The 23905-nt window shown below is 33.5% G+C and overlaps 1 protein-coding gene across 2 annotated transcripts in view; it reads left to right on the top strand.

The window, feature by feature from the left end:
* The window catches only part of LOC128867793 (uncharacterized), a 73753-nt gene extending 50801 nt beyond the window's left edge, over window positions 1-22952 (top strand). The window contains exons 1-5 of one of the 2 annotated variants that reach the window (XM_054109296.1): window positions 13220-13446; window positions 18091-18273; window positions 18664-18854; window positions 21616-21825; window positions 21893-22952. In XM_054109296.1, coding sequence (XP_053965271.1) covers window positions 13425-13446; window positions 18091-18273; window positions 18664-18854; window positions 21616-21825; window positions 21893-21979 — 693 coding nt within the window. In that variant the 5' untranslated portion in view covers window positions 13220-13424 and the 3' untranslated portion in view covers window positions 21980-22952. Of the gene's footprint in view, window positions 1-13219; window positions 13447-18090; window positions 18274-18663; window positions 18855-21615; window positions 21826-21892 lie in introns of those variants that run through there. The other variant, XM_054109297.1, reaches the window with a different exon arrangement.
* The last annotated feature ends 953 nt before the right edge of the window (window positions 22953-23905 follow it).

The following is a 23905-nucleotide window of genomic DNA, read 5'->3' as shown; positions in this document are numbered from 1 at the left end:
TGCGTTCTCTTTTGTTGTTGTTGTTATCGGTTTTAACGGTTGCTTTTTGCTATAAATTTGTCCAGATTGGTTGGCTGAAATTTTTGGCTTTCAAATTTTTAATGCGTCGCTAGTTTTTTTTCGCAATTTTTTTTAATGTTTTCCTACTTTCTATTTTAGTTCTCTTTAATTAGTTTTTAGTCTATTTTTTTCTGTATATTTAATTTAGTTTGTTATAAATTTTATTTTTGCTAGTTAGCAGTCTCAGTCGACACGCTTTGGCTAACTACTGTAGTGGTGTTGGTTATTGCGTTTTAAATTTTTCGTGTTAAAATAGCAGAACAACTCAGTTGATGGTGTCTTTTGTTTGATGTTCTATTGTTTCGCGCTTAATAAATTCGCGGGCTATATAAATTATACATATATGGATGTACGTATGTATGTGTTTGTATTTACGTGCTCTTTTAACACTTTACGGTGGCGAGTATTAACGATATTTTTGTTACGTAGGTACGTTTTTACATATGCACATACAAACATACATATTTTATTATTATTATTATTATTTATTCAGATTTCATTTGTCTAACAGTCAAACTGAGTAATAAAGGATATTAAGAGTGTGAAATAAAGTTAGTGCAAATAAAACACCAAGAAATAGTAGAATTTTTATGCTGATGGATTTTAAAATGATTATTTCTGTCAACTCTGTACAGTTTGTCGTGAAAAAGTTTTGACATACTAAAATTTTCAAGTTATTTGGATGTTTTTAACTAAAACCATAGGTTAGGTTAGGTTGACCTGGCTGGCTGAAAGCCATCACATAGACCTATTGATCCTCAGTGTTACCAGATGGAGCTTGACCCTTACGTTTCCTTGTAGTAGGCTTCTTGCAATAAACCTGCGTCTTTTGCGAATCTAAGTAAGCTCTGAAGCTCTAACCCCGAGAGACATTCTAACCTCTCATATTGTAGAGCTCCTAAACATTTCATTCATGTTCTAGCTAATGCAGGGCAAGAGTGTGTTCAAGAGTTTCCCCCTCTTCTAGTTCATTGCAAAATCTGCAGCTATCATTGTTTGCAATTCCCATCTTGTATGCGTGTGCCGCTAACAAATTGTGACCTGTCAGAATACCTACGATAGTTCTGCTTTCCTTTCTAGACAGGGCTAGTACGAATCTGGCGCATTTGTTTGCTTTCTGTGTACACATGATTTTCGCGGTTTTGCAAGTGGCTAGATTATTCCACCTCTATCTAGTCTATCCGTGGTTTTTTGCTCGCAGCGACGTCATTGTATACCGTATTTAATGGTTTGAGTATGTGGTTTTCTTGTTCGAACTGTATGTAAACAGCGCTTTTGGCAATCTCATCTACAATTTCGTTTCCTGCAATGCCTTTACGTCCGGGTACCTAATAGATGTGTAACCGTCTGTCTGCGGCTAATCTCTCTATAGCTTCCCTGGTCCCAATAATGTTTTTAGATGAAATTTCATATGAATTTATTGCCTTCATTGCCGCTTGACTGTCAACCTATATATTTATTTTGGAGTTGCTTGATGTCTTTGATAATGTTTCCGCAGCCTTACCTACAGCAAAGACTTCTGCTCAAAAGATACTACAGTGGTCAGGAAGCTTAAAAGGCTGCCTGATGCCTACTTCTGCGCAATAGATTCCTGCCACTACTCCGTCTAAAATTTTCGAGCCATCAGTAAATATATTAAAAGTATTTGGGTTAGGTTTCATTCCTTTTTTCCATCCCTCCTATTCTATTGTTGTTCGGAATTTCTTCACCCAATTGCATTTCGGAATCCGTTTGTACCCTATAACTATTAAGCTATGATCGAATGTTTTAGAGATAAATTCGCCCGGCCCGCTGAGTCTTACGGCGGATTTAGCTGCTAGACATTCCACCGCAATATCAATCGGTGACAAGTAGAGTATTCTTTCAAGCGCTGCCGTTGGAGTAGTTCTCAATGCCCCTGTTGTGCAGGTGCTAAAACCATTGCTTTTTATTGAATTTGAAGAGTGTTTCAGAACCATTTCATTGACTTACATAGTTACCATACTTCGCGGAGGACTGATTATATCATCCCGATGGTAACATTCAACGAGAATCCTGCCCCTCTCTTTCCATCTCAGGAGGTATGGAGTAATGGATTTTCACTAAACAGCTTCGACACTACAGTCTAAACAGATGACAGTAAAATGGATTGCGGTGTTGGAGCAGGTATAAATTCTCATAGAAAATTAAATTAAATTAAAATTGAAAAATCTGTACGTCTTCCTAAAGCCCGCAGTGTCGTCCAGGCGGAAGTACTAGCAATTAGGGAAGCTTGTAGATTACTAACATCAGATTTCTCTTTAAGGGCAATATCGCTATTCCTCCGGATAGCCAAGCTTGGATTCGGCTACAACAACCTCCAAACTGGTCGAACAAAGTAGGAATAGCCTTACTTTAAATTTTGGTATAATAAAGTGTAAGTTTTAAGTAGGTCTAAAATCACACTGATTTTTGAGAATTTTTTTCCTTCCTGGTCTTAATCATTTTTTCGTTTAACGCCTGCACCACTTTTTTTTAAATGAAAGAATCAACCAACACCGTCAGCAGAAAAAATTGTCAAAAATCAACGCGATTTTAGAACCACTTGAAACTTGCACTTTGGTTGTAAAAAGTAGGAATAGCCTTAACTTAATCTGGGTCCCGCGACATCGGAACATTGAAAGTAACGACAGAGCAGTTGAACTGGCAAGAGGAGGATCTGCCACGAATAAAGTTCTTGCAGAATCGGTATTCACACCAGTGGATGCAATCAAGAATACAATTTACTCACAATTCCTCTGAGTCGCGCATTGTAGATGGGCAGACCAGACGACATGCAAAATGAACAAAACGTGATGGCCCACCTACAACCCCTCAAACAAACGTCAACATTGATAAACATGAAACGACGGGACGCCTGGAGACTCACGGCAGTCATAACTGGCTTTTGGTGTGTCGGAGAACAAGCAGCCAAAATGGGCATACCTCACAGCACAGACATGGCCACAGTTGTAAACAACTGTAGAAAAAGGAAACAATCTTCCATTTCCTCTGTGACTGCCTTGCCCTATGGAAGGAGAGAATGTCAACCCTAGGTGAACTGCTGTTCGAGAGTCGCGAAAGAACATATTTTCGTAAGGCTAAGTGTGAATTTCGCTAGATTTGTAGATGTCAAAACACTTCTTTGGCAAACTGTATAAGTAAACGCTTTTGGATCTGCAAAAATATATTCCTTGAACATTTCAATACTCAAATGTGTTATTTAGAAGGATTTTATGGGCTCAGTATGTCAACTGATCATGAATTAAATCAAAATGAATGTAACCATGTCGAATAATAATGAGCATAAAGCGCATTTTTACTGAAAATCACACGAAATTAGGAATGAAAATTGTACGATGGAATTTCGCAAAAAAAAAAAAAAAAAAAAACAAAAAAAAAATTGCTGATTTCCCAGAAGCCCCAATATGCAGCCTTCAATTTCCGTCATTCATTTGACATACCGAAAAATGTTTATTATATACATATATGTGTGCATATACATATGTATGAGTACAATCAATGCCACAAGAAAGTGTACACCATATATTGACAAGTTTTGGTCTATTTTGTTTATTTACTTCTTAATTTGAATTATACTTTTGTAAAAACACAGTTCATACTGCAACAAAACCCAAATAAAGCAAAGCTTCAAAGTTTGTACAAAATCTAATTTCAATTATTACCTTATAAAAATATAGTTCATACCACAACAAAATCCATATAAAGCGGAGTTTCAAAGTTTGTGCAAAATCTGTATGAATTCGGCAAATTTTCATCAAAATTTAAAACTTTTTACTCAGAATTTCTGACAAAAATTTCAAAAAACAGTTTTATAGTTTATTATATTACAATAAATTTTGGTATAATAAAGTGCAAATTTCAAGTAGGTCTAAAATAACACTGATTTTTGAGAATTTTTTTCCTTCCTGCTCCACATTTCTTTTACACTTAACACCGTCAGCAGAAAAAATTGTCAATGCGATTTTGTAACTATTTGAAACTTGCATTTTAATGCACAAAAATTCAATCGTCTCTAAAGCTGCATACCGCAATTTTTTTCTTTAATTCTCAGAAAAAGTTTAAGATTTTGATGAAAATTTTCCGAATTTTACAAATTTGGTGCAAAGTTCGAAGCGTTGCTGTACAGGGTGAACGATATTCAAAACACTATAACTTTTTTGTGTGAAATTAGTTTTTATTGATTTCAAAGACAAAATTGTTCAAAAATGATTCTAATTTTAACATATGTATATTCACTTTAGCTCGATATGACCATCTTTTGCCTTGACTATAGCCTTCAAACGGTCAAAAAATGAGTTGTATGCTGCTCGAATGTGATCTTGAGGTATTTTGGCCCATTCTCGTATAATCGCTTTTTTCAGCGCATCCATACTGGCATATTTTTTAGTCCTCACCTTGCTCTCCAAAATGGACCAGATGGAATAGTCCATCGGATATGCGTCTGGTGAATTCGAAAGCCATTGTGTGGACGAAATGAAGTGTGGCTTTGTGGAAGTGAGCTTTATGAGACGGTGCCGAGTCCTGTTGGAGCGTCCATGGTCTACGACCGAAATGTTTGCGTGCCCTCGTAAGAGCGTTCGGTCAAGTAAACGCAATCGTTTTGAGTGTTTATGAACTGCTCAATTGGGACATTTTTTTCTGTTTTCGTCATGTTCGTGCAAGCGCAACAACTCCTTTGTTCTTTCGCACCGAACTTTTTTTTTGCTGGGGTGAAAGATTGTGGGCTTTTTGGAACTTGTAAGCCTTGACCTTGAGCTTATTTTTCAATATGCGTCGAATGCTGTCTTGCGATATTTTCAGTTCTGTGGCCATTTTTCTTCCACTTCGACGTGGATTTCCTTCAAGTCGAGCTTTCACTTTCCGAACCATTTCTGGTGTTGTTGCGGTTTTTTTGGTCCACCTCCATAGCATTTTACAATGCTACCAGAATCATTGTAACGTTTTATAGTGCGATACACAAACATTTTATTCACTTTGAGGTGACTGAGCTCACGAACAATGGCTGGTTGTAATTTTCTAGCCAAATGCTTTTGATGGCTTATAAACAATATATTGAACGGTCATTAGAACAATTTTGACGTTGATGTCATGAGCTGTGTTACAGATACAAGCAGTGTGAAGTTGGTAACACTTCATATCGGTTACCCTGTATATGGTTTCGCAAACAAATAATTGGAATTCCAAAATAAATAAATAAATAGGCAAAACGTATCCCTTTCTTTTGACGCTGACAGTATTTGCATAGTACGCATGGATTTTCAAAGTCTCTCGCTGTCAAGTTGTATGCAAAATTAAAATGTGCCCGATATTTATGTCCACCACTGACACAATTAACGCCAAACTTATTATAAACACTGACGCTGAAATTTTGCTCAAAGTACGAGTATTGCGCATAAACACATATTAAAATTGGCAACTGTACATGCAGGCATACCGACATATGCGCATTTTTGCAGGCCGGCAAGTACGTGTACTTCATTCATTCGAACAATGTGTGTAAACATATGTCTGTGTATATGTGTGTGTATGTATGCATATAGTATAAAAATATTTATTTTTAAACAAAAATACGAACAGCTGGCCTGTTGACTGGCTCGTAAGCGCCTGAAGAAAAGCTAAAATGACATCATATAAAAGGAATTTTCTATACAATGCGCGCATTAACTGCGCAGCTGTAGATTTATTAGATACAAAAAGTGCTCTGAGTCTGAAAAAATCTAATAGAATAAAATATGCGATATTTTTTTGCAAATATGAACATGAAATTGCTTAAAGGTTATGCGCAAGCAAACACGCTCTAAGCGGCTTAGTGGCAGGCGAATGGCAGCAATAATAACAGAAAACGTCATCTTTGCAATTAGCAAATATGAAATGCCCAAATGGCCGGCAGTTGGTTGTGTATGACTCTGTAATTGTGTGAGTGTTGCATGTGAATGCGCAAAAATGCCTATTTTAATGCACGCTTTGACTTGTTGATTCAAGCAAATAATACCAGATGCAAGTTATAGTTATGCACAGGGTGCTTGAAATACGTGTTTCTTTTTGAAATTGTTAAAAAATGATTGGAAAGGCAAAACCAATTTGGTTTGGTATATTTTTGTGCTATTACAAAAAAGCAATATTTTTGGTGTAAAATTTCAAAAATTTTAATTAATTTCCCCAAACCTTGTTAATATTGAGGTTATGACTCCATCTCACGCGTGGCATTGAGCTTATTCGCTTTATTGGCTCGCATCGTTACTGGACTCTTCGCATAAAAACTACATATGTACATACATATGTACCTTTCAAAGCCGCCAATAAAAGAGACGAATATGGTTCAATATTGGTTCAAGGAGGTTAGTTATAAGCAACTAGTAAATACCCAGCATGCGCAGCTCTGCCGCTAAGGCAAAGTATACATATGTGACCGGGTCTATGAAAAGGTACCTTACGTGTCAAAAAATCATTTTTCACTTTTTTGTTGATTCGAATAGTGTGTGGAAGGCTCTTTAAAATGGTGAAAACCAGAAAGCCATAATTTGTTTAAAAGTTTGTTAAAAGTAAAAAAAAAGAAAAGTACAAATACGAAATTACAAAAGCTAACTTATTTTTTAAAACGATTTCTGCGATTTGCATTCACTTTTTCTTATTTATTCATGTATAAAAGATGTTTTTCACTGCTTCTCTGATTTTATTGATACTGTGATCTATGCTGAAGAAAATAAACCAAACCGGATTGAAAAATATTAATATTTAAAAAAGTTACAAGGGTTTTTAGAAGTTTAAACTTTAACTGCTGTTTGTTGTTGTTTTCGCACGTAAGGTACCTTTTCGTAGACCAGGTCACATATACATATGTACGAAAGTGTAGTGAGCACTGATTGATTTCGAAGGCGTCAGCTGATTTGCTGACGTAACTAGGGTGTTTTTCTATGACAGAACTAAGATATTGTGTTGGTGATATTAGAAAAAATCAGTTGCTGCCATTGGCCATATTACTGCCTTGCGAATTGAACAACGACTGATTGGACGAGTGTGAATGGGCGGGCTGTCAAGTTTTCGATGGCGTGGCAGCCAAAGTTACGCTCACAACTCTTGCAGTTTACTAAGTTTGTAGTCTTTAAGTTTATATTATACTTTAATTTGCAGTTTTATGTATACCACCTTTGCTTTCTAGAATAACAAGAAGATCCACTACCACAAGACTTTGATTTTCTATGTGAAAAAAATTAATAAAAAAAAACACAAATATATTGAATTTTATTGAGTATTGCTTCGGTTGGCCAAGCCTTGTAATCTTTGGACATTTTCCAACTTTGCCCTACCTGCTTATTTCGTTTAGTTGAGTTTGGCATTGATAGAAACAGAAATTTTTGGAAACAATACTCCTTTTTTTAATAAAATTTTAATAGTAATAGACAATAAGCGATAAATTTCATTAATGCCAAATAGACATATTGATTTTTTTCGATTTTTATGAATCCGGGATTCTCAGTATCCCGTTATTACAATTCCAGGATCCCGAAACTGGTCTCGGGATTGAGATATAATGAATATTTACTCCAACTTGTTTAAATAACAAATGAGTTTGAATTATACTTTTCCACTCAAGCGGTTAGAGTGGAAATTTAATTGTCAGTAAGGTGCGAAGTAATAGTTGCTTGAAAACGGGATATCGCCCAAACTTTTGTCTACCATTTCAGTAAGCAAAAGGTTAGCCTTGGAGCGCTCAAGGGCGCAGAATTATATTTTGGGATGAATGATGTCACAAATACGCAGAAAATTTGTATTCTCTGGCAGTGCATTAAATAAAAAATAATAATAAAAAGAAAATAATAAAAAAAAATTACAATAAGAAAATAATAATAAAAAATTAAAATTAAAAAAAAAAATAATAAAAAAATATTAAAAAATAATAATAAAATAAGAAACTAATAATAAAAAAATAATAATAAAATAAATACATTTTAAAAACAAATAATAAAAAAAAAGAAAAAATAATAATAATAATAAAATAGTAATAAAAAAAAGATTAAAATAATATTAATAAAAAATAATAATAAAAAAATAAAAATTAAAAAAAAAGTAATAAAAAAATAATAATAATAAGAAAATAATAACCAAAAAATAAATATAAAAAAATAATAATAAGAAAAATATAATAAGAAAAAAATAATAAACAATAATAATAAAGAAAAATTTAAAAAAATAATAAGAAAAAAATTATAATAAAAAGAAAAAGAAAAAAAAATAATAACACAAAAATAATGTTTGGCTCTTATTTATGGTGTGTGTCTTTTTGTTGTTCTACAAATGGACGGACCTACAATTTTAAGTCGATTCCAAAAGGCAAATAGTTTTTCATAAGGATCCTTTTTATGGCAGAAATACATTCGGCGGGTTGCCATTGCCTGCCGAGGGGCGACCGCTATTACGCGCTTCCGAATGGTAGTACGCCTCAATCCATGCGGCGCTGGAGCCTGCTGGGAGTGCATTGTTCACTCGATAATAACCGGCGCAGATTTCAAACCCCTCAATCAGGTAGTTTATCTATTAACTTAAGTAGCTTCTAAAAGAACTTGTGCGCCGTAAGGCAAGAAGATTTTCTACCAAACCTGACACGGAATTCCAAGAGTTTTGAGATCAAAACTGAGCAGCGTTCATATGGCCTTTAGTCGAATGTCTTCAATTGCGGAGCAAAGTGAACGTTGTAAGCGTTTGATATCCGAAAATTATACAAAATTCTCATCAAGCTGGTGGTGCGTGCTTGCCAAGTTGTGGGTTCGAGGCTGGCAAGTTGTTCCGCCTAGCGCAGTTTGCTTACTATCCGCCACAATTACTACATTTTTGCCGGCGATATTCGCAGTAGGATTATGGAAAATTTCAAAGTTGTCCACCAGCGAGCCAATCTGACGAACGTTTTGCACAATCTTGACTCAGCCGTTGAGCTGATGTCGCTCTAGAAGTTCGGTTTAATTTTGTATTATATTAACTAAAAATGTGCTTCTCTCCATTCCCTTCTCTTTATATTATCTTCTTTATTAAATAACCGAACTTTTTACAAATCTAGCTATTTTGACACTCTTCTAAGTTCTTTTACTAATCTCATCTACAATCACAGCACGACAAAGATACGCTGGTTTTTCTACTTTTATCTGCGTTACATTTTATTCTCTTATTTTTCGCTACAGGTGTGGTTTCGCTACTCGGTTCACAATGAATTTGACAGAATCAGTTGGCGAGCTAATGTAATTTTAGACTATTTTTTACCATCTTATGCTTCATAGACAATTTTTTTCCTTCGATTTTCTTCCACATTCTTCTAAATAAATCTAACGTAATTTTAAAAAAATCCGCAAAATTGCACAATCATTATTGATACTGACGAAGAGTCAAAAATTCGCGCGATTATGCGCCGTCAGTGTCAAAACAAGGTATGATTGAAAAATATTCCTAAGAGGGTCGTTTGAAAAGTCCGTGCCAAGGCAGAGAAATGACACTACTGGCACGTAACGAGGTTATGCTTAGTTAGTAGCATCTCTTGGACGAACACAATCTACATAAGTTTCAGCCAGATCGGTCTTTTTCTTTGTGCTTGGCATTCGTTTGAATCGAGGAAGTCGAGTGATTTTCCTTTTCCATCACGACAATGCACCAGCTCATGCTTCAGCCATTGTGGTGGTAAAATTAATGGAAATAGTTTTCCAACTCGTTTCATATCCCCCTATTCTCCGGAATTGGCTCCCTTGGACTACTATTTGTTCGCCAATTTGAAGAAATTACTGGCGGGAGAAATTTTTTATTCAAACGATTAGATGAGCGCAGAAGCAAATGACTTCGTTGGACGAGGTGTACTATATGCCCAAAAGGAAACTGTGCCGAAAATTAAAAAAAGTTTACCCCAAACTATTAAGTACTCCTTATTTTTGCACAGACTTTTCAAACGACTCGCATATTTGCATCGCCCTTTATAATTTATAAAAATATACAAAATTTAAATTTATCTTTTTACTGCGCTGTAATTAGGTGCTGACTTCAGCTACATATCTATTTATCTACTTGCATACATACTTATATAGGGACATGCACGTATGTATGTATGTTCAGCGAAAAAACAAAGCGCCTGCACGCATGAGTTCATTCAGCCGTTTGAGTGAATGCGGTTAGGCGCTGCCGCTCGAGCGTCTCGTTTTCTGCTTTAGCTGCTGCGCATTTGCTTGACTTCAGCAGCATTCGACGTTGATAAATCTTGCCCATACATCGATTCAAGCATTCCTATGCATGCCGGTTGCGATTCCAATGCACCTCCTCTTGTACACCGCCCCACCGCTGCAACGAAGTGGTTTTGTGCGCCTATTTTTAGCCTGAATATAGCAAAAATGCGACGCAATTGCGATTATTCTATTTGTTTGCATTTTCTTGCTCCGTTTGTTTGCTCTGTGCGAAGATGTGCCCAGCGTGGTTTTTCTTCTTCTTTCTTCTTTCTTCTGTCTTTAACTTTTCACCACCTCAGAGTTTGTGCAGCGGCGTAAGAAAGCTCCGTGCCAGTGTCAATGTGTGCCTTGTGGAATGTGTCGTGGCGCGACAATTTAATTTACTACAATCAAAGCTGTTAATGAATCCAAGTAGGCGTTCAAGTAAATGGGCGGTGATGAGCTGCGCTTCCGCTTTGGTACGTTTGTGGGGCGCACGGCGCGCTTAGTGAGTTTTGCTAAGATTTGCTTGTGCAAACTACTTTGCTTTTGAAGAGCTGGTTAGTTGTGACAAATTTTCGTTAGTGAATTTGATGTATTGCTGTAGGCTGTGTGATTTATGGTTCGTCGTTGGGAGGAATGAGCTAATTTATTTTTATATTTGCGAAGTGTGCGAACTGTGGCATACTTAACAAGTCGGGGAGAGGGTGTTGCCGATCAATAGGCAGGTGGCTTTGTTACCACGGTGGGGCTACTCATATAGAAGTTTGAGCAGAAGTGCGTCATAAATTTCCACTTACTCGCTTATTTACTAAGTTCTACTTATTGATCTCTCAAGAAACCTTACGCAAAGTGGCGCAAAATTAATCATCCAATTTTGTTTTTAAATGAATTTTTTACGAAATACAAAAGAAAAACGATTTTGGGTAATGAAAAGGATGATCTTTATTTGGACTTTTGTGCGCTCCATTGTCTAGTTCACAAGTGTTAAATATGTTTGACGTACGACGCCATTTGCAAAAATTATAGATTTTTCGATAGAATGATTAATTTTGCGCCACCTTGAAAAATAAAGTATCAAAATATGTAGGTATGTAATGAAATAACTAAGCATAAAAAGCGCCAATTTGCGCAAAATTTCTAGTTTATTGAAGCTTATTTTTTCTGGCAGGTTTATTTGTGCATAAACTGCACACATTTGAAAAGGAGGCGTGTCGACAAGCCAAAATGTGCTGAAAAGTCATAAAATTAATTTTCAAACCGCAAAAATTCAAAAATGACTCAACCTATTAGAGTACCGTTTTTTCCTATACAACTCTGAAACATTTACTATGATTCTGTGTCAATAAAATTTATCAATTATTTTCGATAACTATTAAAATTTTGAAAACAAAAGAAAAAAAACTACTGTTTGTGTGGAGTTTCGCTGCATGCCATTATCCACTAAGCGGGAATGAGCAAATTATGATGAAATTGAAATATCAGGTGATATGTAGCGCCAATTCTCCAATCACACTGGCCTACAGCCAAAAAAACTCACGAATAAGTCCATTTAATTACTATGTAGAATCGATTGCTGAGTCTCAGCTTTCTCTAGATAGTGAAAATTTGTATGATGAACATTTTTTTTCTTATCCAGGTCTTCTATTTGGTAATAACTCGAATGCCACATGACCGAGAAAAAATTATGTGGACTTTCGCACGCAATGACCGATTTTTATATAAAAATTAGATGACCAGATTCTTGTGTAAAAAAAAATCATTACTTAATTGTAATTATGCGATCTGTGCTGCTAAAATTTTTCATATGCACACTTTTTATCATAAATGATATATAGTTGTTGTAGCAGCATAAACATTCCCCATACATATACGCGGAATGCTGCTGGAGTGACAGTCCTTGGCTGGTTATAAATCCTGGGCGTTCCGTTAACGTAGCACCGACTGTCGTTAGAACGCAAAATATTATTGTAACGGTCATAAGTGGAACTGCCCAAGCGGAAATTAAAAACTTAAAGTATAATTTACGATAAAAATATTTCCAATAGAGAAAGGAAAAGTTTAAAAGCCACTGCCGAAAAATCACAGAGAAATGGAATATGTAAAAATCACAATCGAATTTTTTTCCTTAAACCATTTCATTACAATTGTTCTGTGTGAAATTAAATTACAGATAATTACATTTTAATATGCCGAAAATTCGGAAATTTTTTTCCACTTAACTTTTGGAACTAAATACGTACAGTCCTAGACAAAACGGTAGCGCCTCAATATTTGGATCAGTTTTAACTAATTTGTTTTTTAGTTTATTGAATATTCTTAATTTTTTTTTAATATTAGCTCTTTGCCCAACAAATACTGTATAAATCCACTTTTTAAACTGTATACAAAAGCTAGAAAAATTCCACAAACTGTTTATCCCTATTCCATAATTTTTAATTAGAATTTTTAGAACAATTTTCGGTACGCAGTTTTATAGTTTATTAAATTTTAGTATAATGTAACTAGAATAGTATAAAGTAACTAGAAAATCTCATTGATTTTTGATAATTTTTTTTATATGCAGCGAACTTTATTATAAATTGCAACTTTGCAGCAAAATCTTTTTTTAAGCCTTTTCTGAAAATACTAAAATTACAGCTTTTCTGTGCATCACTTGCAATTTAGTTATTCACCGAACAAAAAACCTGCCTCCTTTAGTTTATGTGCTGCCGTATATATGTATTCGTGTGTGTTTGTATTTCGCCGTTTCTTTGCTAATTAGTTCAATCTCTCATGCTCCAGCGCTCGTCGCTTGGCCTGTCTCATTGGCGCGCTAAATTGGCGTTTCAGGAAAAAATAAATAAATACATAAAAAAGAGAAAAAAAAATATTATAATAAAAGCACGAATAATAAAAAATAACAAAAACTTGTAATTTAACTGAGCCTCACCTATGCATAGTAGCCACATCGATAGTAAGTATTTAGAATCAAGTTTTGCCTTTTCCCCCATTGTTGTGGCAAATCAAGTTAGAAAGCGTCGATTTAGTTCGCGTTTAACAGCAAACGAAGGTGGTTCGGTCACTGAGGACGTTGCAAGGAAATTTTCGTGAATTACATACATACATTTCACCTATTGAGTGACTCATTTCAGTTATTTAGTGCAGTAAAAAGAAATTTTGTGAAAAATGGCGTTCAGCGGTTGTACGGGTAATAGAAATGAGAATGAGCTTAGAAAAAATTATTAAGAAGCTTTTAAAAAGGAATTACGTATTACAATAAAGGATATTTGTGATAATTAAAAAACAAAATATAGAAAAAAACGAGCATAAAAGTAAAAATTAGGTTGCACAAAAAACAAAAAAGATGTCAAAAAATATCAAAAAAGAAAAAGTCAAGAAAAAAAACGAAATGAGAATAATAGTAAAAATTAGTTAAAAAAAGAATAAAATAATAATAAAAATAAATAAATTATAAAATATGTTCGCTATTTGTATGCAGTGCCATTCGTTTAATTTAGAAAAATTACTACGCTACTTTCAGTTCTAAATAAAAAAATTGTCTGAAATTTCATATGCAACGGCAACGTTCAGCTGAGAGTGAAAAAAGACCATGAGGATTTTCTTAAATTTTATTAAAAAGCAAACAAAAAAAAAAAAAAATTTATAATAATCTAGAAAAAAGGGGGGAAAGCAAAGAAAGAAAAATTAATAAATTTATCAAGAAACAAATTGAAGTTAATTTAAAAATGGTTTGCTATCCTTATATGAGAAATCCTGACGTGCATGTGTTCCTTATTATATACCTTCAAAACTCCTCCCCTTGAATGATTTTTAGTGACATTTTTTTTACATATTTGCTGGGACTGAAATATTCCAAAAAATAACAGTCACACTGTGCGAGAAAATCAAATTCCTGTAGAAGGTTCCGGCAATGTATTCTTGTAGAAGAGATAAAAGAGAAATATAACAGTATCGGCAATTTGAAAGTTTCCATCTAAATTTTTTTTAGGTGGAGGATGGGCAAATTTTTTTGATCAGTTTTCACATTCTTATGGTAAATCGTCGTTGAAAACTATGTGATCCTTACATTTTAGATATATAAGGTGTTCAGCAGTTTGATGTAAAAAAATAACAATGAACATTTTTGTGGAACATTTTAACCCTCTAACTCCTCAATAGATGGGTCTTTTCTGGCTCTTTTTCGAAAAAGGGCTAAAAATACTCAAAGCGGAGGCATGTAGTGGGTTAAAATGTACTATAAAAATATGTAAAAAATAAGGAGGAACATTTTTGTGGAACATTTTAGCCCTCTAACTCCTCAATAGGTGGGTCTTTTTGACTCTTTTTCGAAGAAAGCTCTAAAAATACTTATAGCTGAGGCACATAGCGGTTTAAAATGTACCACAAAAATATTTGTCATACAGTTATACTATAAGTCTTCTGTATCCAAGCGCAAAATTCAACTTAAATGTCAGAAATAAGTGAAAACGCAAAATGTGTAAGGGATAATTTCGTTAGTGTGGATTGTACCGGTAAAATTTCAGTGCATATTAATATGAATATTAATATATAAGCCGCATTTTAAAAATAAATACTTAAAAACAAATTTGCATATTGTTGTTGTTGTAGCAGCATACACTTTCCCCATACATGTACGTCGAATGCTGCTGGAGTGACACTCCTTGGCCGGATATAAATGCGGGTCGTTCCGGTAACGTAGAACAGACAAAATTCGTGGGAACGAAAAAAAATTGGTCCTTTAGTGACACCTCCATCGATAAATTCGAAAAAAAAAAATGGTTTTTGGGTACTCTTTTATTCACATTCGGAATATGCATTAGTTATATGAAACAAAAAAATTTTCAAAAATTCATGCGTTAGGTGGCGCTGTAGTTGTTATATCTATAGAATTTGAATTTACTATCCAACTTGATTCTATTCAGAAATATATTATTTGATGGAGTACAATATTCTGAATATTTGCCGGTTTATGCTTTGGTGAGCCATTTCTCACTATGCATTAGACTGGGTCAAAAAAAATTTACAAAACTGCATCTGGCTATTTAAAGCCTAAGTTGAGAGGTTGAGAGGATTTCGGCACTATAAATTATTATTTTTAGATTCTTCTACAAACCTCAAATTTTTTATTTATCCCTTGGTTATTTGTTATCTCATTTTGAATTTCTCATTATTCCAGTCTTGAAAATTTCTATATTTCATTCTTATGTTCTTTTGAGCTCGTTTTCACATAGTTTCTCAGTTACCCAGGGTTATACTCTCCTACTCTAATGAAACACATCAGTTCACCATTTCGGCAGTTTTTAGAAGGAGCAAAAAAGAAAAACATGGTGCCAATATCTTCTCAACATAAGCTTAAAATTAAAGGTGGACTTTGAAACAAGTTTTTTTTTGCACGACGGCCGGCCCTGTCTGCTAACGTTTAAGTGGATTTAAGATACTGGTTGCGGCAGGCTTATCACCTACCCTGCCAGAAAGCAAAGTAGATTAACGAAACCAACGCAAGACTAAACCTTGTCGAGGCCCTACGCTCCGGAGTGGAGTGAACCAGGAAAAAAGAGCGATTCGACGTTTAAGAAGAGGTTATCTGTCAGTTTTGTGTTTGGTGAAGCCAGTTGTGTGTTACAGCGTTCCAAATAGAGGTGAAAAATAGTACATTCGTCACCTTTTTCAGTAGTACTATGAACAAGGTGGAGTGGTGGTGTATTTGCCAAAAAAACAAAAAAAAAACTTGTGCTATGTATGGATTCAGCACAGTCCGAACGTAACAGCAAAGTGAAACATTATTTGAGTGCTATCCTGGAACGGCCGACATTAGATCGATCGCCCATATGGTGGTTTTTCGGGCATAAACGCGTTTCCAAGTAATAACCGCTTAAGTCGAAAATCGTGTTTTCGGTGAAAAACTCTTAAGGCAACATTTTATATTAAAAACAGAATTTCGCAACAGAAATAAGCAAACATATTGTTTGCCGAATTGAGTAGCTATATGTAAATACACCAACCCAGAGCCCCGATATAAAAGTGACTGAAAATTTGTAGGCCTTTCTTAGAAAAAAAAGTCGTTAAAGTAATGGCAGAATATATCGAATCAAATTGGCCTATTTGATGAAAAAACGTTTGCTAAATGTTATTGAAGCTAACGGTTATCATACCAAATATTAAATGAACCAAATAATTTTCTTTAAATTATAAAATAAATATAAGTCAGTACAAAGAAGGAGTAAAAGATAAATAACGAATGCTAATTTTTTTTATTGAAGTCGAAAATTGAATTTATTTTCTCTGTCAAAACTCATTCTTGACATGCATACGTACATCTGCATGATTTTTAAGTCGACTTAGGCGATTATTTCCTGTGACCACAGATAGGTATATCTGACTAACGAAAGGGGAAATAAATACTATATTTAATGTCACGAAGAAATATATGCTAAGAAGCTTTAAGGGACTAAAAATACTTAGATTCATTTTAATTTAAGGGGACCCGGTGGTCTAGAAATTTCAAAAACTCGATTTTTTGTTTTTTCGATATTTCGAAAGTGTAGTATCTTAAGAATATACTGTGAAAATTTTCATTCGGAAATTCCCAATACTATAGCCTCTACAGCTCATTAACTAGGTAGAGAGTTGTCAGCGCGCCCCTGTACCTCAAACTTTAGACTCATTTATCTCGAAATGACTTTTTTCGGCACGGCGGGGATGAAAACAAAAAAACTATTCAACCGAATCACTTGAAATTTGGATTGTTGTTCACAACATGTATCGCTATCGTCGGAACTAGAAGCATAATTTTATTTAAATAATTTCCTATTTTTTAAACTAAAAAGCTAGTGAAAAAACCCGATTTTACGAACTTTTTTTTCAAAAGTGCGCCATTTTGTCAATTTTTCATTTTTTCGATTTGTTCTAGTTCCGACCTGCACTCTTTCTGATTAAGAATCTTCTTGAATTTTGTGTTTCAGATGAGTAGAAGTCTCGAAATCATCTACGCCGTCCGGGTTCGATTTTTCGAGAGGGTCATCTTCAGCGGCATTTTTATAATAATAAATATTGTTTTAAAAGTAAACAAAAAAATTGTTTTTTAAATTTTTAATGGCAAAAAAAAAACCGTGAAAATAGGTGAAATTTTCGTGCTCTAGACCACCGGGTACCCTTAAGTTATTAACAGTAATATTTAGTTTGTATAAACAATTTGTTACAAAACCTTTTTTCTAAAATAGTGTTTCCAATGAAAAATAACGTTTCCAATGAAAAATAATGCACTAAATTTTTTTAGTACTAAAACTAGTACTACTTGTATCTCAAAACGTTTTCAATGAAAAATAATGTATTAATATATATTAATATACTAATTCTAGCACTAATTTTATTTCAAAGCGTTTTCAATAAAAAATTGTGCACTAAATTTTTTTAGTACTAAATCTTTTCCCAATGCATCCTTTAAAGCGCAGTACTTTTTAGAACAACTGCTGTACTAAGTAATTTTTGCAAATTTCTTGAACTAAAATAATTTTGATTGTACTTATATGCATTGATTTTTAGTACTTAATTCACTTTTGAAATTTCGTCTTTTTTGAGCTTTTAGAAATTTAGTATACGCGTAATTTCAATTTTTTCATACTTATTTTTTCAAAAATTTAGTAAAGCACACTTCCTAGTACCAACATATTTTGTGTGCTTTCAAAAGCTTTAGTAAATTAAAACATTTTTCTTACTGCACTTAGTCAGCTTAGTACAAATACTTTGTCGCTACATCAAATATTGTTTTAAAAAACGTTCGAAATTTGTGTACAAAAAATTAATTATTCTCCATTTTCTTCTAATTTTTTAGCATCTCTCAAAAGCTTGGGCGATAAGACCGCCAACCTTTTCAGTCGCAAGAAAGATGATGTTGAGAAATTGGCCAAAGAGAAAGCCGACAATGCAGGCAAAATGGCCGAGGAGCAGGCCAAGGCCGTAGGACAATCGGTACAGCAGACCAAGAGTGAAGCGGAAAATTTGGCGGCCAGTACTGGTAAGTTGAGCGAGAAAGTCAAAGAGGGTAAAAAAGCAAGAAGAGCGGGAAGTTAAACAATCAGGAAATTCTCAGGAGGAAGAATAGAAAAACAGGAGAGGAATATCTTCCAGGAATATCTAAAATTAAGAAATATATTCCAGGATCTTAGAATATTGCCAAGTATTTAATTCTGGTCGGAAGATGTAGCTCAAGCAAGATTTTTAAGTTTTTGTAATCCTTTACTTTATTTCTCCAGAAAGATAACTCAGTTTAGATGACAAAGTGCAGATGTAAATCTAAAGAATAGCCTATTCTAAAGGAACCTCGCAACCAAACCAAGTTTTCAGTTCAAAATATATTTTTTATTGTATTTATTTTCTGATTGGTTATTTATCATTCTGCTTGCAGCCAAGGAAGCCGCCGATTTGGCAGCTACTGAAGCCCAAAAAGCTGGTCAGGCCATTAATGCTGGTGTAGGCCAGGCTCAAGCCGCTGTAGATCATTCTAAGCAAACAATCGACAGCACAGTGCAACAGGCGAATGCTGCGGCTGCAAATGCCAAGCAAGTGGCCGCCAATGTGGCTGAGGCATCACAGAAGGTGAGCAGAAAAATTAAATATATAATATTAAAAAAAAAAAAAACACAAAAACAACACAATAATATAACTGCAATAAAAATAATATATATAGAAGAAGTAAATAATATTACCTAGCATTAAATAAAAAATAATTACGTGCATAAATATTTATAATATGTCATAGGAAATTTGAGAAAATTAAACATATTTTTGCTGAAAATAGAAAAGAAATAAATTCGATTATTTAAAAGAAAAAAAATATATGTTGCTAAACTTTTAGTATAACACTTTTAGTACAAAATTTGTAATATAACATGTTTAGTACACAATTTTAGTACAAAAGTTTTAGTACATAATTTTTAGCACTTTTTTTATACTAAATTTTAGTACTAAATTTTTTCCGCTGGTTTTATTTTTTAGAGGGAAAAATTTCTAAATATGCCATATCAAAAATGGGAAATTTATAGAAATTTCTCAATATACTAAATCCAGAAACTTTTTATGTATGTACGTACATAAATTAATAATTGAGTAATTATACAGAAAAAATACAATATTTGAATCTTAATTTTAAAAATTTACACGATAAGAGATGTACTAAAATTTCACTAAAAGTTTTAAGCGCTTTACAACACTAACACTCTTTACTAAATCTGTAGTACTAAATTTTTAGTACTACATTTTTAGTACACAATATTTAGTACTAAATTATATAAAAAACTTTAGTACTAAATTTTTTAGTACATAATATTTAGTACTAAATTTTTAGTATTAAATTTTTAGTACAGAATTTTTTCCGCTGATTTTATTTTTTATTGGGATTCCGAATAGTTATGTAGAAAAATCTTTGGCTCTTCATTTAAAAAATTGAAACAATTTTCTTTAGACGATAAGGCGATGTACTAAAATTTAATTTTAAGTGCAAAACTCTTTACAAAAGTAGAGTAAATAAACATAATGCAAATAAATAATTATAAGAATTAAAAATTAGCAATCCAAAAAATATTTCAAAAGGATGTAATAAAAATGTACTAAAAGTTGAGGCTTAAAAATAAAGAATATAAATAAAAATGTTTAACTTAAAAGTTTTTTTCCACGAAAAAGGCGAATGCACTAAAAAGTTTTGTACTAAAAGCTTCCAAACCTAAAACTTAAATATAATAGGACTATGAATAAGTTCGTGCGGTTTTTTTCGAAATTTGAAACTTTATTGACGTAAAATGGTTACAAATTTAATATTCAAAATATTGTCCATCGCTTACTACTACTTTTTCCCATCTTTCTGGCAATTCACGGATTCCCTTTGTGAAAAATTCGGTCGGTTTTGCCGCAATCCACGAATCGATCCATTTTTTGACTTCATCGTAATTACGGAAGTGCTGGTCAGCCAGGCCATGTTGCATCGATCGGAAGAGATAGTAATCGGATGGCGCAAGGTCTGGACTATACGGCGGGTGGGGTAGGACATCCCATTTGAGCGTTTCTAAGTATGTTTTGACCACTTGTGCAACATGTGGCCGAGCATTGTCATGTTGCAAAATAACTTTGTCGTGTCTATCGGCGTATTGCGGCCGTTTTTCTCGCAGTGCTCGGCTCAAACGCATCAATTGTCGTCGGTAGACATCCCCCGTAATCGTTTCATTCGGTTTCAGTAGCTCATAATACACAACACCCAGCTGGTCCCACCAGATACACAGCATAACCTTCAGGCCATGAATATTCTGCGCCGACGTCGATGTTGAAGCATGGCCAGGGTATCCATACGTTGCCCGACGTTTTGGATTGTCGTAATGGACCCACTTTTCATCGCCAGTCACAATTCGATGCAAAAAACCCTTTCTTTTGTGCCGTTGAAGCAGTTGTTCGCATGCCATAAAACGGCGTTCAACGTCTCTTGGCTTCAATTCATACGGCACCCAATGGCCTACCTTTCGGATCATTCCCATGGCTTTTAAACGTTTGGAAATGGTTGATTGATCAACTCCCAAAGTTTTTGCAACCTCTTCTTGCGTTTGAGCCGGATCTTGATCGAGCAATTCCTCCAATTCGGTATCCATGAACTTTGGCGGCGCACCCTCGCGTTCTTCGTCTTCCAAGCCAAAATCACCACTTTTAAAGCGTGCAAACCACTTCTGGCACGTTCGCTCAGATAGAGCATGCTCACCATAAACTTCCACCAAGATACGATGACTTTCGGCTGCTTTTTTCTTCATATTAAAATAATGAAGAAGAATTCCCCGCAAAAACACATTATTTGGCACGAAATTCGACATTTTCAAGTGTGGTAAAAATATTGTTGTTTACGCTTCAAATAAAAAACTTATACTGACGTTTGTGCCTTACGACAGTAGCTCTCCAATGAATGTTTGGAAATGTGGATCGATGGAATAATAATCAAGTTACGCCATCTGTTGTAAAACCGCACGAACTTATAAATAGACCTATTATAAAATTAAATATTTTACTTTAATACAAAAAAATTAACTTAAAGGCAAAGGGAATGTACTAAATTTAAAATTTTAAACGAATTAACGTAATAAAAAAGTTTTGTACTAAAAGCTTCGACGCCTAAAACTAAAATATATAAATTAGATATTTTACTTTAATAGTAAAAATTTTATATAAAGAAAACCCGAAAATTTTTACCCAATTTTTAATAAAAAACTTGTGTACTAAAAACAAACGATACTTATTACAAAAACTATTCAAGTAGTAACATGTAGCTTACCACCATCACATAAACTTTTAAAGATTGAGTCTCATCAAATATTTTATCTTCCAGGCTGCTGCCAATGCTGTCGATCAAACGAAGAAGGCTGCCAACGACGCGATCAACAAGAGCGTCAAGGCTGCTGAACAGACGGTCGACACGAAAATGAAGGAAGCCGAACATGCCATTGACGGCGCCGTTAAGCAGACTAGCCAAGCGGTCGATCAGAAGATGAATGAAGCCAATCAATACGTCAGTCAAAAACGTGAAGACTTGGAGAAGGTACGAAGCGTAGTGATTTTTTAGAGAAAAGATTTTGAAAAATTTATTTAATTTTATTTCGTTGTAGACTATCCACGATGGCGCCGTGAGCGCACAAGATTCTGCTGGTAACCAAGCTGCCAATCTGCTGGGCAAACTACACCTTGGCAAGTAAAGAGAGCAGGCTGCTTTTTAACAGTTGGCAGGAAGAAAAGAAGGAGGAAGTTCGGAGGGGAAGTGGAAAGGAGGAGTTAGGAGTTTAGTTATATAATTTGTAATATGTGGCAATTTTTAAATAAGCAGATGGAGGAAACTGAAAGAAATATAAATAAACCAATAATACGCAATGCGCAAGAAGAATGTTGGAAATAGCAACAAAAAGCAAGTACACACAAGCAAATGCAAAAACACATACACTTACAGGAAACTAGAAACCCAGCGGCATGAAAGCGCGAAATAAAATAGATATTAAAATATTGGAGCTGTAAATGTGAAATGCAGAAAACAAAAACAAAACAAAAAATTTAAATAAAATTGCAAGAAAAAATATTTAAAAAAAATTCAAAGTGAAGTTAGATCAAGTAATTTGAGAGGAATGTAAATTGTAAATCGTTAGCTTGCGAAAAGAAGATTCATTAGCTTCTGGAATTTTGTGAAAATTTAAAAAAATCAAATAACAAGTGCCAGTTTTGTGATCGTAATGCCGAAAAAATATATTTTCAAAATGCTTTTATAAATATATCGGCAACGCATACATATTTACAGTTATAAAAGTAGTGAGAAACGGAGTAATGGAACGGAGTTGATTTCTATGAAGTATTTACAAAAAAAGTACTGGGTTCTTGCAACCGTAAATTCAGAAAAACGGGAAAATCATACAACAAGCACTGCTGTTTAATTAGCAATTCAAAAAAGATTAAAAAAAAAGATAGAAATAAAAAATTTAAATTTTAAATGTCCAAAAGCAAATGTGTCCATCATATTAAAAAAAAAAATATGTAGGTTCAACAAAATAAAAAAGGAAGAAAATTATTTTGTAAAAGAAATTTGGAGCAAAAAATTTAAATATGTTTGAGTTTTTGAAGTACATTTTTCACTTAGTTTTTTGATCTTTTTTTTTTCAAAAAAAAAAAAAAATGCTTTTTTTTCCAAAATAAAAAAAAATAAAAATTTTTTTGAAAGGAGTCATGCTTGAGAATGCAATAAGAGAGAGAAAAACTCAAAATAAAAAAATAAAAATTTTTTTGAAAGGAGTTATGCTTGAGAATGCAATAAAAGAGGGAACAACTTTTTCAGGAAAAAAATGTTTCAGAAAAAAATTAAGCGAAATTTTTTAAGCCATATTTTTTTATCTTCTATTAAACATTTTTGTCTGATGCCAACAATTCTTTCAGAAAAAATGTTGCGATAAAATTTAATATTTATTTTTGTAGTTGATTTTTTTAAACTCCATTGCATTTTTATTGTTTGACGTAAAAAAATTTTTTTTTTGAAAACATTTGCTGCAAAAGAACAAAAAACTAAAATTTATATATTTATTTAAATTTATATGGATTTAAGGCAAATAGGATAAAAACAAAAACGGTTTTCGAAAAAAAACCACGAAAAATAAACAAAAAACTGCTGCGATAAAATTTAAATATTTAATTTTGAAGCTAATTTTTTTAATTCCACTGAATTTTTATGGTTTAAAAAATATTTTTGGAAAACATTTTCTTACATAAATAGAAAAAAGAATTGCGATAAAATTCAAATATTTATTTTTGAAGCTAATTTAAAGCGAAATTTCAGTTTCAGTTTCACTTTCAATTCAATTTAGTTTTCCTTGCCTCAACTAAAAAAAAAGTCAGTTTTCGGATAATATTTTTTTTTTTATTGTTGGTTTAGAAATAAAATGCTTTTGAAAATAATTCCATTAAACTTTTTCCAAACTTTGAATAAAATTTAATATTTATTTCCGAAGCAAATTGTTTAAATAAATTAAATTTGTGTGAAGGTGAAAATGAAATTGGGGTTTCCGACAAGACAACACAACCCTTAAATGAGCGAAAAGTAAAAATTTCAACTAAGTAATTTACCAAGAAATGCGTATATAAAATTT

The sequence above is a fragment of the Anastrepha ludens genome, chromosome 6 (assembly GCF_028408465.1).
Source record: "Anastrepha ludens isolate Willacy chromosome 6, idAnaLude1.1, whole genome shotgun sequence".
Taxonomy (NCBI): Eukaryota; Metazoa; Arthropoda; class Insecta; order Diptera; family Tephritidae; genus Anastrepha; species Anastrepha ludens.
This window is presented reverse-complemented; position numbering and strand designations above follow the sequence as displayed.